This window comes from Aethalodelphis obliquidens, unplaced genomic scaffold (assembly GCF_003676395.1).
Source record: "Aethalodelphis obliquidens isolate GAN/ISIS:26980383/991018 unplaced genomic scaffold, ASM367639v1 scaffold1, whole genome shotgun sequence".
Classification (NCBI taxonomy): Eukaryota; Metazoa; Chordata; class Mammalia; order Artiodactyla; family Delphinidae; genus Aethalodelphis; species Aethalodelphis obliquidens.
Genome location: NW_020837945.1, coordinates 83,927,352 through 83,944,396, shown reverse-complemented (window position 1 = coordinate 83,944,396; position 17,045 = coordinate 83,927,352). Strand labels below are relative to the sequence as shown.

The 17,045-nt window shown below is 34.6% G+C and overlaps 1 protein-coding gene and 1 non-coding gene across 5 annotated transcripts in view; one reads left to right on the top strand and one right to left on the bottom strand.

The window, feature by feature from the left end:
• Nucleotides 1-3,314: 3,314 nt before the first annotated feature.
• Nucleotides 3,315-17,045, bottom strand: part of DCUN1D1 (defective in cullin neddylation 1 domain containing 1) — a 31,009-nt gene continuing 17,278 nt past the window's right edge. For 3 of the 4 annotated variants that reach the window (XM_027110873.1, XM_027110865.1, XM_027110893.1), the window contains exons 5-7: nt 7,823-7,905; nt 7,487-7,583; nt 3,315-6,124 (exon numbers count right to left, since the gene is read on the bottom strand). In XM_027110873.1, coding sequence (XP_026966674.1) covers nt 6,045-6,124; nt 7,487-7,583; nt 7,823-7,905 — 260 coding nt within the window. In that variant the 3' untranslated portion in view covers nt 3,315-6,044. The other variant, XM_027110883.1, reaches the window with a different exon arrangement.
• TRNAE-CUC (transfer RNA glutamic acid (anticodon CUC)) lies at nt 12,428-12,500 on the top strand. The gene has a single exon. It is a non-coding gene; the product is annotated as a tRNA-Glu (tRNA).

The following is a 17,045-nucleotide window of genomic DNA, read 5'->3' as shown; positions in this document are numbered from 1 at the left end:
GATTTTCCATTACATCGTATGGGAAACCTAAACGAACGTTTTGGCCAACCCAATACTTACCCAAATTGCACATCCTACAGACATGTCAATTAGGATAGCTAGATATATATATAACTTGCACACTTAAGATACATATCCACCAGAATGACAATAATAATAGTAATAATAATAAACATTCACAAGGATTTACAGAAGCTGCAACCCTTATGCATTGTGATAGGAATATTTTTAAATGGTACAGCCACTTTGGAAAACAGTTTGGCAGTTTAGAAAGTCAAACAAAATTTCCAAACAACCCGACAATTACACTCCTAGGAATCTACCTAAAAGAAATTAAAATATATGTCCACACAATGACAAATAACGGGGAATGCTCACAGAGTTACTATTCATAACCAAAAATGTAAACAATCCAAATGTCCGACTGGTGAATGAATAAACAAAATGTAGTATATCCATACAATGCAATACTATATAGCAACTAAAAGAACTAAAGTACAGGTATACGCTATAACACGGACGAACCTCAGAAACATTATGCCAAGGGAAAGAAGCCAGATACAAAAGTCTTCAAATTGTATGGTTCTATTCACAGGTAATTTCTAGACAGGGAAAATTTATAGAAACAGATTAGTGTGGCTGCCTGGGGCTTGGGGTAGGAACAGGAACTAACTGCAAAGGACCAGGAGGGCAACTTTTATGGGCTGATGGAAATTTTCTAAAACTGGATTGTGATGATGGTTTTGCAACTCCATGAATTTACTAAAACCACTGAATTATACACTTACAATGGGTGGATTTTACGGTGTGTAAATTATAGCTCAATAAAGTTGTTGTTGAGTACCATCACAATAAAGTCTTAAGAATGACTATTTTAAAGCTCTGGCTTTCATTTAATTTCAATATATTTAATTCTAACATACTCTCAGGATTAAGAATATTGAAAACTAAACTAGCTATTTTCAAAGGATTCCAAGTACACACATCTCTAAACCTTACTGATCAAATATTGCTCTTTAAGCTCTGTGTCATGTAACTATGTGATAAAAATCACTGTCTAGAGCTTTCCTTAGTATTCCCCCTTAGCCATTTTGTTTTCCCCTAAACTTATGCCCTACAGTGTTTGTTTCCGTAAAAATCTCATTTGGCACCGCTCAAGTTTTCCGTTAGATCCAATGTTTTCTTAAAATATTTCATAACCTGAAATAAAAATTTAAGTAGTTATATTAAACATCTACCTAAATACATATATACATTCTAAATATAAAATGAATATTATCCTTTTCTTCTTTGCTTTGTTCATTAAGTTACTCACATGCTGCCGTCTGTTAAGTTTCCAAACTTTGAAACAATGAAGTTTCAAATCAAGCTTTGTTTTCACTATTTTGGTTAAAAATTGTTTGTTTTAAACTTATTTGATGGATTCCGACTCCATCTCTTCCCATTCCACTGAAAAATCTGCCAAAGAGGTTATGTTCCCTATAAGCCAGTCATTAAAACAAACATTGTTTTAACCAAACACTTTTTCCCCAAACCAAATCTCATATGAAACGCCAATAACCTACAAGAGATAAAATAGAAAGCTTCCAACCTCATAAATACAGCAGCCTCAAGGTATGGCTTGAAAACAAATGCTTTAAGTTACAAGCTACACTGACTTCTGCACAGCACAAATACAGAAAAGGTAAGCTGAAAATACATAAGCAATACTTTTAAGAAAAACTTGGATATACTTGATTAAAAATATATTAGGAACTCAATTTTTAAAATGGATTAATTATAAAACGATTCCCCAAATAATCTGTCTTTAAAACTCCATAAATGAAGACATTACTTTTTGGGAATTCCATCTACTACAAAGGCTATGCACATTTTATCATAATTTCCTTATTATGACAGATTAAAAAAAGACCAACAGAAGAGAAGTCAAAAGCCACATTAACACAAAACACTGAGCCTAGTGGAAAAGTGTCAAATAAATGAGTTTGTCAGTAAGAAATGCCAGTTACCCAACAGGCAGTAAAGAAAATAGATGGCAAGAATGCTCTGGTAAAACCATTTATGTAACTGTATTATGAATTAAGGAAAAAAAAAAAAAAAACAGGACTATCTGCCTCCAGAATCAGGTACAAATCAAGCAAATATTCAACCAAAATAGGGACAAATAGGGTAAACCTGGAAAAGGGGATTTGTACTATTAGGAATTTTCAAATTTATCAACTACAAAATATAAACCCCTTCCCCTTCAGAAATCAAAGGTAAAGGTATCATGATATATAACTTCACCACATTTTTATAAAATAAAAATAGAAATTATTGCTATATGATTGTAAAAATGGAGGCAAGTAAAGAGTTCAGAAATATACTCGTTTATAATCAATTAAATGATGAGCCATAATTTGAACCCTAATTATCACATTATGTAGAAATCACAATTCAGGTATTGCGTCCTCAGATATTAAGTTATATGTTAAATAGTTCACATTTTAAAAACATTTTATCATTACATTATCAAATTTGATAAAATCTTATCAAAACATCTATGTATGCAATATAAATCATATTGTTAAAAGTATAAAGTAACATTTAAAGAAAACTGCTGAGGTGTCAAGTATTTTCTATTAAATATACACAATTTAACATTTAGAACTCCATAAATTAATTCCTTCTAAAAGTTGATTCAGGTTTACAAAGGCATACTTCGTGAACTATAATAAATTTCCCCAGCACCACTTTCCTTTTTTTATTCCAAAATTCTTTCATTAGGTTTAACTTTCTTCTGTCATTCATACGTAAAAGTTACAGAAGGTTTACAATACGTAGTCTTCATTGTAACATGTTTTTAAAAATCTAAGCAAAGTGCACATTAAACTGGCTACAACTACTCAAACCTCTTGATTATCGTCAAATAAAAAATAGATGAATACTTCATTCACTTAAATCTTTCTGAGGAAAAAAAATAGTTATACCTTGCTTAAATAAGAATTCCCCAGTAAGCATATTATATAAAAGATTTCCCATGTTATTTTATTAAGTTTTCTTTCTCTCATTAAAACTTTTTAAAAGTCTAATGAAGAACACATACTTACAAAGCCGTATTACACAACTACAGTACTGTTAATTAAATAAAGCAGCCCAGTATAGTTGTAAACATTTTAAATGTAGTAAACAAGACTTGGCATGTCTTTTCTCCCCAAAACTTGCCATTATAATGCTCTTTCCATAAATAATTATCCTTTCTGGAAAAGTTTTCTGGTATATTTTAGTCTTTAAAAGTATTACACTGAAATAATATGTGAAAAGATTTAGTCATGGCAATTTCACTGAAGCTTTTATTGCCTCTGTTGGTAATATGACAGGGATGTAAGAAACACAATTGAACTTACAGAGATATGCAGATGATAGTCACTAAAGATAATCTTGATCTCAAGTATTTTTATATGTGGGCACTTCTAATTTTATACACTTTACTATTTAAAAAGCATTACATTGTAAAATGTGTACCTGTTTTGACATTTGGCAAAAAGGAAACTGTACCTGTGGTTCAGTTTAAAACAAAGAATCAGCATGGGGAGTTTACCAGAATGAAGACTGAAACACTAATGAATTAAAGCAATTCAAGTTGTGTGTGTGTGTGTGCGTGTGTGTGTGTGTGTGAGCATGTGTCTCTTTCAACCTGTCAATCTCTCTCTTTCACACACACGCACACACACACGGCCATTATGTGTAAGCATTTTTTAGTACAAAATATTCCCTGTAACCAGACATGTATCCTCAGAATAACCACACCACATTAAATCAGTCTTCTCTTTTCAGCCCTAGTAATAGTATTGTTTAATTCTAAGATGCCATCATAGAGTTAACAACCTTAACTTTTATGCTACATGATTATATTCAAAGCTTTATGTATTTTTCTGTTTATAATTACATAGTAATTATAAATGTTTAGTACCAAACTGATGACAAACACTATTTTGTTGAAAAGGTCTTGCATTTAAAAGGAAAAGTCTGTAAAACCCAAGGCACTAGGCCACGAATCAATATCAGACTTTTATGAAAAACAATTTATATTGGGGAAAAAAAGCTAATCGGATCTCATTTCAAAACACAGCATACCGGAATTAATTAATCAATTCAAAAACAATACCATAACTCAAAATCTTCAAGACAGGAAACAAAATAGTACATTTATATATATATATCTTTTAAAAATTTTTCATAATTGAAGTTCCTCTTAATATTTACAAATATGAAATCAGGAAATACTGAAAGCAGGAGGATTCTTCTTTTTTCTTTTCTTTTTTTAATAACCAATTCCAGTAACCTGAATAGAAATTTTCAAAATTTTCTTTTGATAGAATCATATTCTTGAATTAAAGTTATGATTAGAATATTAATATATATGGGGAAAGCTTTCTAGTCAATTTCAAAATCGTAAATAAAAAGTAGTTTTAATATATCATTGTTTCTTAAAATCATTTCCGCATATACCTTATAATGTACTGCTATTCTGAAGTACATACCTTTGATAATTTCAACATTAGAACTTAGAGTGCCTGGATACACCAAGCAAAATCTACTCCTGCTAAAAACCAGTCATCCAATATCAGAAATTTTACATTTTTTAACCTGCCTTATAGAAATGTTTAAGAAAGCAATAAACCCTTCTTCACAGGTCAAGAAGTGAACAAAGAAATGAACATTTTCAGCATGAAAGCAGTTCATGGGTCTTGTAATGAAGGGAAAAAAAAGAAACATACAAGACAGAGTGCTGCTTTGATGTGAAAACTGAGCTAATCTGAGTGAAACAAAGAACAGTAAAAATTAAATAATTTACGAAAATAGAAGCCAGATTGGTACTTTGCATCAAGTGCATGCCTGCTTGAAAATCTTTGCTCCTGAAATATTTGGCAACCACAGTGATTAGCAGTTAAAGCAACTTCAACAAAATAAGAAGTCATCAAAAATGGACTATTTGTCTGAAAGAGCAGTACCTATAAGAATTGAACTTTACGGCTCATTACAACCATTTTCAAAATTTAATTCCTACTATCTTCTTATAAATTAAGAGAATTTCATTTGTGTTCCATAGTGCGCTGACCAAAAAAACCCCAAAAAACAAAAATAAACCCTCATGCCTAAATTTAGAATATTGTATTATGTAGCAATCTAAAACATTCAAAACAAATTAAATAGTTTAACTTACTCGACAGGCATATCAGCGTTTCAAAATCATAATGAAATCCAATTATGGAGTGCATAATGTAGACAGGAGTAGAATCTAACATTATGCAGATGTTTTTCTAAATAAAACCCCCTGTAAGACAACTATATATAAACATGGGTAAGATAAGTGCAGACTAGATCTGTGGAACCTTCTGAAATCGAGGGTCTAAAACACAGTAAAATTTTGGGTAGGCACACCAAGTTATCCTAAAAATTTTTCACGTTGGTTATTTTGACTTTTTTTTCAACAGATACTCTACTCACGTTAACAATACATGTGATTTGCCAGGAAAAAAAAAAATCCCCCCATACCAAAACACCATTCCAGATCTGGTACACTTAAATATATCACTCTCACTGGAAGTGCTATCAGCATAGTCTTTGCAACTAGCCCAAAGCATATATTTAAGAAGTTTTTATAAATTGTGATGTTCACATGTTTAATTCTTATGCCAAACTGTTTTCTGATGAAGACAGCATTGTGCTTTATGCAAGAATGGAAACTTCAAAATAATCACCATAAAGCTTCTAAGACTTATGGGAGAATAAACTAGGATGGTCCACAGATATAAGATGAAATCCACAATGTTGGAATAATAAATGTTTAGAGCGGCCCAGACTAGAAGACAAGCCCAAACCACCATTAGAAGAATGAAATACGATATGGTCCAAGATGTATCCTTAAAGTTTTGTCTCAACCCTCAGTCTGAATTGTGAGGATTGATCTTCAGTTCAGTCCAGCCAGCAGAAATTGACTGTGCAATTTTCCATTGTATTTATTGTACAGACTATGTACATTCTAGAAGGTTCCTTTAGTGCTACACTGTTGTACTTTTTGTCCCAGCAATTTGAGGGCGTGCAAATTCCACAAAGTCATCAATAAGAACAGGCCATGCTCCTGTGGTGGGGGGGGGGGGGGGGGGGGGATGGGAGAAAGGAAAGAAAGAAAAGCAGAAATAAGGCTAACATTTTAATAGAATCCTTTATTTTTTTAAAATATCTTCCCCATAATTGTTAAAGTATGTCATTATAAGTATTCCCACTGATAGGACTTCCAAATTTCTAGCTCTTTAGAGTTTCTACCTAGAGTATTCCTTTCTCTCTTCTCTATTATTCCAATACTTGATAATTCCTTGAATGATAAAAAAATAACCCTTCTGGTAACTAATAATATTATGGTTTTCTGAAGGCCACTGAAGCCAGGCCACTGAAGTAATTTGGTCAAATCTGACCTTGATATGATGACATGCTGCCAGTGCTGCTGAAAGCACAGTAGGTTGGAGTTAATCTTTTTTTGCACTTTGTGGCAATCTTACAAAGGAAATTAACAGCAAGGATCAAACTCTAACCTATTTCATGATAATAAATTACTAAAGGATTTTAAATTACATATACGCATGCCTCTATACATGCCTCTTCTCTATGCCAACCTCCAAATAGGAAGTTCTTCACTTTTGTGTAAGGTCTAACAGAAAGCACAATTATCAATTATCAGTCATTTCTCACTTCTTAAAGAAGACAATACATGACAATGAAAACAAAGATAAGGAAATAACATTATCTTTGGTTACATTAAGTAGTTCCAGGACACTTTTAAGGAGACCAAGGTTACTAGAGATTTTTCAAAAAATACCTCTGCCTATTCAACAATATCAAAAAAAAAAAATCCTGCTAATTCTCAAGGGGAACTAGGTAAGTATGCGTGAAGAAACAAATGTAAATCACTGCCAGTTCCAGAAAAACAAAAGCACATGTCCTGATAGTGGATGGCAAAATCATCCTTATACATACATGAAGAAACAGCAGAAAAGCATTCAATCAGTGAATATTTACTGAATGCCAAGAGTACTACAGTAGGAAACTAAAGTCCGTTTCCATTTGGACAAGGTCACTAAACTTAAGGAGTTTACAATCAAGTTCACAGACAAAACAAACAGACAACAACAAAAAATACATATACAAGTACTATAAAAGTACATTAAGAAAAGAATAGGTTCTTAAAGTAAACTGAAAATCTAAAACATGGATGAAAAGTACTCATGCCTTTCTGGAAGACATGAATACACAGAATTGGTATTTAAGGAAACAATGCAGATTGGTAAAGAGGATGAAGGCATTTCATACATTCAGAAGAGCACAAATAAAAGCTCAGAAGAAGGAAATTAACTCTAAGAAAAACAGAAGTAGACAAGAAGTTCAAGACTGTGTGATAAAAGAAGACAAATTTTTCAAAAAACTGATAGAGCAAAATGTTCATTACCTTCTTCATCATAATTAGACATGTCATCTGCAATCATTGTACTGAAGTCTAAAAGAAGATTCCAAGTATCTTTTGGTATTGATCGTTTATGATGTTCCTATTAAAAAAAAAAAGCAGCATCCAAATCACTAAAAAGAGTTTCAAAAAAACAGTCCAGATGATACCAAATACAAGAATGCAAAACAACCTATGTAATAAAATTCTGGAAATCAAATTTTTCATTCTATGTCCATTACATGCTCTGAAATGAGTTAGTTATGCTTTAAAATGTTAATTTATCTTCAAACAAAGCAAAAGTTTAGAGAAAACACCGAACTGCAGAAAATATGAACTTACCAACAAAAATTTATTCCATAAGTCTAAGAATTTAAATCTTCCATTAAGCACTAAATTCCAGTAGGCAATGGCCATTTCTAGATCTGTAATATTAAAAATAAATTATATACTTCAAATGTCAGGAATATTTGTCCCTGAAAAAAAAAAAACACCAGGTAAGACAAAAGATAGCCTTTAAAAAAAAAAAAAAAAAAAGGCTTGTGTCCTGAATACTTACATAATAAAAATTTCCTATAGAGTTAAGTCCAAGCTTTGTATCCTGCTTCCATCACAAATGAATGGTGCCTTCAGGGCAAGAAGGATATCACTTACCTCATAAGGGGTTTCTGAAGTTTAAATAAGATAACGTAGGTAAGCATGTTTGACTAGCTCATAAGTATTCAAATATTAATGTACACCAGTATTTCCTGACCTCAGCACTTTTGACATTTTGGGGCAGATAATTTTTTTGTTGTGGGAAGCTGTCCTGTGCATTACAGCACTAGCAGCATCCCTGGCCTCTATCCACTAGATGCCAGTAGCAGTTCTGCCCCATCCCCAGTGGTGACAACCAAAAGTATCTCCACATATTGACAAAGGTCCCCTGGGAGGCAAAACTGCCCCCAGCTGTAAATCACTGAGGTACACCTATAAGCTGTAATGCAAAGAATTACTACCCACAATCCTAACCAATCTTACGCTCCAAGTTGTTGGCTGACTGATCCTCAAGGAGACCATTAAGAATATTAAAAATTTAAAATTAATAATAAACTAAGATTTGTCTTTTTAAAAGTCTGATGAAGAGGATATAAATGACTATTTAACTGGTTTTGGAGCCGATAAGGATAAAGAAGCAATATTACCACATGACAAAAAACTATATCTGTCATAACAACAGAGAGAAAGAACTATGATCTCTTTCAAAGAACTAAAGTAGTTAGGTCAAGCTTTTATGAGTAAATTTACATTTCCAGGTCAGGAAAAATTACATCCCAAGTAACTTAAAAGTCCTTTTAGATATGATCTCCAAACTACTCTGGATAATCTGAGGAATCATGAAAGACTAGGAAAGACTCCAAAAAGACTCACATCCTACCTGAAAAAAAACATATAGGACATAAGGCAAAAAATCCCCCATCTTCACTAGACCCTAACCTCTTCAAGGATAGGGACTACATATCCCCAAACTAGCAGAATGAAACACACAGTAGGCATTCAGAAACTGCTGAATGAACAAGTTTCCTTGGAAAAGGTGCCTCTTCTCCCATCCAAGGTTAAGCCCCTAACACCATTATTACGGATCCAATATGCCATCCTGCCTTTTCAAGGAATCTGGTCTACTGATTAATTTTCTTCTCTCCCTGTATCTTCAACTTTGCCCTGTCTTCCAGCTTTCCCCTCCACAAAGGAACACGCTCAAGTTATCACCTATCTTTAATAAATCTTTCTTGTATCTCTCCATTCCCTTACAAGCTACCCTCTTTCTCCTTCCCTTCACAGATCATCTTGAGAGAGTACATGAGTCTTCTACTTTTATTTTTAATGTGCTCATGAAAACATGTCTGAAAGTCCAGTTCAGATCCCCATGTTTTAAGAGAACTAGAAATATGACAACAACCCCTAACTAATCACAATTCCTTTTTAATCTTTGCAGTCTTTAAAGCTCTATACCAAATATTCCTTCCAGGTTCTTTAATTTTATTCTTTTCTTTACCAACCAAACATATAATTGTCTAGCTTAAGTGCAGTAAGATCGCTCTTATTAGCATGTATAGTAGGATTTGCTGTTATTAGCATGCTTAATGATATCCTTCTTCACTTCAAATGCATTAAATTTATGAGAACTAAGCTTATTACTAGTGTTAGCATTTTTTTCCCTTTTCAATTAATTTTTAGAAAATAAGGATGAGAAACAATGAAATATTCAAATAACTGTAAACCATGAGACACCTATAAAGGCCCATTTCTCAGCTGATATACTAACCTAAGAATCTTACAAGAATAGGAGTGTACATATATGATGTTTGAAAGTTCAGGTAGTTAAAAGAACTTTTTGTAATCTACATTCATTGTCCAATTTCCTCACCTACCACACATTTTAATTCTATAAACTAGTGTCCACCTCCGTCACTCACCCCACTGAAAGTAATCTCTGAAGGGTCACCAAGCCCTTCTGGTTGCCAAATAAACCTTTAAGTCCTTAATTTACTTGGCTCTCTGCCGTATTTGACAAAACTGAGTACACCTCCTGGATGGAACTGTCGCTTCTCTCAGCTTTAATGGTATCACTCTATTGATTTTCCTCTGTCCTCTCTGGCCTTATTTTCTTTTACTGCTCCTCTTCCTCCATTTCTCCATTAAATGTTGATGTTCTATAACACTGTACGTCAGCAATAACCACCTCTACTTCTCTCAGTAGATTTTTCAAACCTTTACCTTTTTTCAAGTTATATGCTCAAACCATCTCTAACAAGTCCTAAATCTGAAACTGCTCTTTCTATATTCTAGATTCTTACATCTAATTGCCTAAGGACATCTTCAACTGGATATCCACAAACAACTCAAATTCAACAGGGCTCAAACTGAACTACAGACCTACCATTTTCTTTTCTCTCAATGAATGTCATCACCCTACAGTGTTTCTCAATGAAACACAATTTTTCATTGTAAGGAAATGAAGTCCTATGCACTGCAGGTCATTTAGCAGACCCCTAATCCCAGTAGAAGCCCTCAGTCGTTACAACAATACCAAAAATACCCCCCCCACATTTCCAAATATCCCCAAATGGGGGTTAAGACTAACTTCCTCATCACACTTTCAATCAAAGCTTTCTCATTTTGGCTTCTAAGCACCTTTTAAATCTCTCTCTTTTCTCCATCCCTTGCTAGGGCCTACGCTAGGGGCCTCTTCATGTCTAGCTAAATCACTGCAACAGCTTCATAACCAATTTCTCTTCCTCTAGTTCTGCCTCCACACCTTTTAAAGGACCACACTGCTTTCAGATGGACCTTTCAGGCATATAAATTTGGTTTCACTTCCATGTTAAAATTCTTCAATGATTAAAACAACAATGAGATACCACTACACACCTTTTGGAAGGGCCAAAATCCAAAACACTGACAACACCAAATGCTGGCGAGGATGTGAAGCAACAGGAGCTCTCATTCATTGCTGGTGGGAATGCAAAATAGTACAGCCACTTTGGAACAGTTTGGCAGTTTCTTACAAAACTAAACATACGCTTACCATGTGATCCAGCAATCACACTCCTGGGTATTTTCCCAAATGAACTGAAAACTTATATCCACACAAAAACCTGCACATGGATGTTTACAGAAGTCATAACTGCCAAAACTTGGAAGCAACCAAGATGTCCTTTAGTAGGTAGACAGATATATAAACTGTGGTACATCCAGATGAAGAAAAATTATTCAGTGCCAAAATGAAATGAGCTTTCAAGCCATGAAAAGATACGGAGGAAAACAAATGCATAATAATAATATTAAGTGAAGAAGTCAATCTGCAAAGGCTACATACTGCATGATTCCAACTATATGACATTCTGGAAAAGGCAAAGCTATGGAGAGAGTAAAAAGATCAGTGGTTGCCAGGGGTTAGGAGGGAGGAAAGGATGAACAGGCAGAGCACAGAGGTTTATTAGGGAGAGTGAAACTTCTCTGTATGAAGATATTATGGTGGATACATGTCATTATACATTTGTCCAAACTCATAGAATGTACAACATTAACAGTGAACCCTAGGGGAGGGATAAATTAGGAGTATGGGATTAAGATATACACACTACTATATATGGAGTAGAGAACCAACAAGGACCTACTGTATAGCACAGGGAACTATACTCAATATCTTGTAATAACCTATAATGGAAAAGAATCTTATATGTATCCCGTATATATATAACTGAATTACTTTGCTATACACCAGAAACTAACACAACATTGTACATCAACTATATTTCAATAAAATTAAAAAAAGAAAAAAAGAGTGAACCCTACCGTGAAGTTGAACTTTGGATGATAATGATGTGTCAATGTAGGTACAACCGTAACAAATGTACCATTCTGGTGGGGATTTGATAATGGGAGAAGCTATGCAGTGTGGGGGAAGGGAGTAGTTGGGAAATCTCTGTACCTTCTGCTCAATTTTGCTGTAAATCTAAAGCAGTTCAAAAAATAAAGTCTATTAACTTTTTTAAAATCTGCAATATTTCCTACTGCCTTCAGATAAAAATCTACATTTCTAGTCAAATGAACTTACTTGCAGTTTCTCAAAGGTGCTATGTCTCTCAACTCTAAGCAACTGAACTTGCTAATCTCTCCACATTAGAGATGTCTTCTTTTTCTTTTGGCTTTGAAAACATATATTCATTCTTCAAGGCTCAAAAATTATAATCTTTCTGAAGACTTTGCAAACTCACCCAGACAGACTTAAGATGTTCCTAACTCTATGCTCTCAGAGTAACCAGCCAATAAATGTTTTTGGATGAAACAGGAATATTCAAAAAGATTAATGTTATTATTAGGAGCTGAAACACATAAGATTAAGTTGTACAGGGATAAAATGTCAATTGCCACAAGCATATGAAAAACTGCCCTTTAGGGAATTCCCTGGTGGTCCAGTGGTTAGGATTCAGCACTCTCACTGCCAGGGCCCCAGGTTCAATCCCTGGTCAGGGAACTAAAATCCCATAAGCCGCACGGTACGGCCACACACACACACACACACACACACACACACACAAACGGAAAGGAGGGGAGGGGGGAGGGGGGGAAAGGAAGGAAAGCTGCCCTTTAGTTAGAAATGTCTGAGTGACAAAGGAATAGCCCAGCTAGAGAGAAGTGGTTTAATGTAGTAGTTTAGCTTCTTAAATCTCAACTCCACCACTAATTAAGTAGCCTCCGGCAACTAAGTTCACCTCTTGGTAATTCAGTTTAAAAAAAAGATAACAGTATCTACCCTCACAGGGTTGTTGTAATAATTAAACGAGTGAATACACCTAAAACATTGGAACAGTGCCTGGTAAATAACGTGTCCTTACTATTACTATTGTTTATTTTTAATAATTTTTAAAATTATTATTATAGATTCTGAAGCAGTATTGGAAAGAGAACAAAGTCAATAATAATGTAACAAGAAGCAACAACAGCAGTTAGAATAAACAGAAGGATAACACAGAGAAAAAGATACAAGCAAGTCTTAATAATAGTATTACCTAAAATTGAGATACTTGCAGAATGAATCCTTAAGCCCTTATAATAAAATTAAAAATGCAAACAGAGATAATCCCAGTGTCATTCTTTCAGACTGAATCAACAAGGGCAATGTGTTTCATAAAAGATGATCAATTGAGTGACATATGAATATGGAAATGAATTGAGACTGGATCCAAAAACCATCCCTAAGGGGAACAAAATGTTGCCAACTCACTAGGGAGGATGAATGGGGATTTAAAATCCTATTCACAAAGTCTTAATTTACCTAAAGATATCTACAGTTAGCACAACATAATATAATAAAAAGAATATAAAATGTGGAATCAGAAGATCTGAGGCTGAGTCCCAATTCTACCAACTCTAAAGTTATGTGACCTTAATAAGTCAGGCTCTCTGACCATGAGTTTCCTCATTTTTATGACAAAGAAGTTTTTTACTTAGCTCCAAGGGCTGTTATGAGAAACAAATGGGATTACGTAAATGAAAATACACATTAAAAACACTCTATAAAATTATTTCTGAATATTAAATGAATGTTTAACAAGTAATGTTAAAAATGTTTAAATCAACTGCACAGGTAATAACATTCTAGCTGAACCACAACAGTTCATAAGAAAATAACCTACAGACTTTAAGAAAGTTCAGAACGGTCCTAAAAATACCATGGCTGTAAAAAACAAATGTAATTTTTGAACAAATTAATAGAATGAACAGTCTCGCAAAAAATAACGGATCCATAGTATTCTACATTAAATAGCCTCCTTCTGGAGTATTATGTTCAGCTTTACGAACTCTATTTTGAGAGAAACTGAGAAATTGGGAATGTTATCTAGGGGTGACAGCAACGGAATAACAAAGGTCTTCTCAAATGAAGAACAGTTAAAATTTGGAATGCTGACCTGAAAAAAAGGAGAAGGGATAAATGAGAAAAAAAATGGTTAGACTTCCTTTGTGCTGCAGCAAAGGTCAAATAAGAACAATGGTAAAAGTTATAAAGACAAAGGAAGAGTATTCTGTGATAAGAATGGACCACTTTCTAAAACAATGTGTGTTCAATCCCCGCCCTGTATATTCAAACATAAAAGCCATATGAGCATCAGGTACAGGTGCTACCTTGCATAGGTTAGATTTAACACAGGACTTATGAAATTCCTTTCAAATTTAAGATTCAGAAGACCATCAGAAATGGCAGGTGACTGAAGCAGATGGTGACAGAGGAAGTACCCTATCCTGGTGTCACAAGAAATAAGGTTATAGAAAATGAGAAAATATGGAAAACACCAGCTCTCATTAGAATTAGCACAGCTATTTATAAATAAACCGCAGTGCTGTCACTGTCGCTCTTTGCCAATTTGTTTGGGCCTCACCTCCTCTCCTACGATCTCCTAATTCCTTTCTGCCAAATATTATAATTTAAGAGCCCTGTGAACCCTTAGGAAGGCTGTCAAGAAAACTGTTTTCTTTTTAATTAAGTTCTTCAACTAAGCAAGTCATTACATTTCCTGACACCCAATACCAATGCAAAACAAAAAGAGAAATTATGATTTGTCTTTTATTACATTTTTTTCTTTTTTTTAAATTAAGACTTTTTTAGTTTTAGGTTTATGGAAAAACTGAGCAGAAAGTACAGAGTTCCCATATACCTTTACCCCATCTTCCCCCCATTTCCACTATTTTTAAGATACTGTTTTAGTGTGGTATGTTTCTTATAACTGATAAGCCAATATTATTAACTAAAGTCCAGTATTTTACATCAGGGCTCACTCTGTGCTGTATATTCTATGGTTCAGGGCTTTTTATAAAACAACTTCTAAATTGTGGTTAAATACACATAAAATGTATCATCTTAACCATTTTTCAGTGTACAGTTCAGTAGTGTTAGTTACATTCACGGTGTTGTACAATGAATCTCCAGAACTCTTCGTCTTACAAAACAGAAACTCTATACCCATTAAACAATGTTACATTTTTCTTAAGCTCAATACTTACTATATAATAGAATAAAACGTAATTTTAAAATCGAATCCTTCAGCACAATATTTTTCTCAACTTTTCCTGTAATCTAAAATTCCAATTTACCATCATATTGATATATCAAACAGCTATAAAAATGTTAATTTTGCTTTATCTTCACCAAATATAATAAAAACTAAGATTCAATATCAAGACTACATAGTCACCCAAAAACATCATTTATTTTGTGCTCTAGTAAGGGGTAGGGTTATAACTAAGGAATAGGTTCAGCCCCTTTAAATCAACACTTGAGATTCAAAACATTTTCTCTAATGGTATCAAAACATTGTGCTACATTTCTAAACACAAAGAAATAATTCTTTTAGTATATACATGTAAGTTCAAAGACGTTAATTGTTTTTTTGTGTGTTTTTTGCGGTACGCGGGCCTCTCACTGTTGTGGCCTCTCCCGTTGCGGAGCACAGGCTCCAGACACGCAGGCTCAGCGGCCATGGCTCACGGGCCCAGCCGCTCCGTGGCATGTGGGATCCTCCTGGACTGGGGCATGAACCCGTGTCCCCTGCATCAGCAGGCGGACTCTCAACCACTGCGCCACCAGGGAAGCCCCCGTAAATTGGTTTTTATTTGTGGGAAGAAAAGAGGAGACTAGAAAAACTAGCCCAGTTAACTTGTGGCCACAGATACAAGATAGAGAAACTAACACTAGGTATCCCAGCTTATTTTGCCTGCAAAATGAAGAATTTTCCTGTAAGAATAAGATGCAACCTAAATTAATTGGAAAGGAGACTTCATTATTTCGAATATTGCTTAATAGGTATTTTAGAAATCTTAATTCAGTCACATTTAGTCACTCTTTAGGCCAATTCTCAAATACAAATGTTGTATATTCATCCCTTCTACTAGCTTTCAGTCACTTCCTCCAGTCTAATTCCTAGTCACATAATCCTTTTCTCAAAGCTTTTTTTCTAATCTAAAATATAAAGAATGATTAGTACAGGGGCTTCCCTGGTGGCGCAGTGGTTGAGAATCTGCCTGCCAATGCAGGGGACACGGGTTCGAGCCCTGGTCTGGGAGGATCCCACATGCCCTGGAGCGACTAGGCCCGTGAGCCACAATTACTCAGCCTGCGCGTCTGGAGACTGTGCTCCACAACAAGAGAGGCCGCCAGAGTGAAAGTCCCGCGCACCGCAATGAAGAGTGGCCCCCATTTGCCGCAACTGGAGAGAGCCCTCGCACAGAAACGAAGACCCAACACAGCCAAAAATAAATAAATAAACAAAATGACGGAGGAATTATGTTTTAAAAAAGAATGATTAGTACAAGAGGCCCCTATTAGCCTCTCCAACTACTGTATCTTCAAAATCAAAAACTCACTTCCATCATTGGGTAAGTTATTTAACTTGCTGTGCCTCAGTTTCCTCATCTGCCAAATAAGGATAAAAAATGTCTAGCACTCTATGACTGGCACATGGCAGCTGGTGAATTACTGAATGAAAGAATGAATAACTCATAAAGTTGTTAAACACTAAATGAGGCAGTGTATGTAAAGTATTTAGCACACTGCCAGGCACACCAAAACCCCACATTAAATGGCTGTTACTGCCACCATCATCTTCGGTGCATCCCCATTGCCCATAAATTCCAATTTAAGCCTTTCTGTCCTGTTTTTAAAAGAAGGCTTATCTCACCAATTTAAGCTCCAAACAAACATTCCCACTAAAATCAAATCATTTTCTCTCTTCCACAAAGAAGCCAAGCTTATTTCTGAAGTCTTAGACCTTCGTTAATAACTATCCTCTCCCTGGAACATTTTTCATCATCCCTTGCGCAAATATCAAATCCTTTAGTTCTCATCACTCCTTGCCCAGGAAGCATTTCCCAACCATTCCTGCTTTTACTCATTTCTCCTTTTCTCTAAAACCCTCACACTCATATTTATTATTTTGCATTATGTGCTACTGTCTACTTTTTCTGAATAATCTGCAAATTACACTGTAGCTTTTACCTCCACTTCCCTTAGCCATCCCCAAAGCAA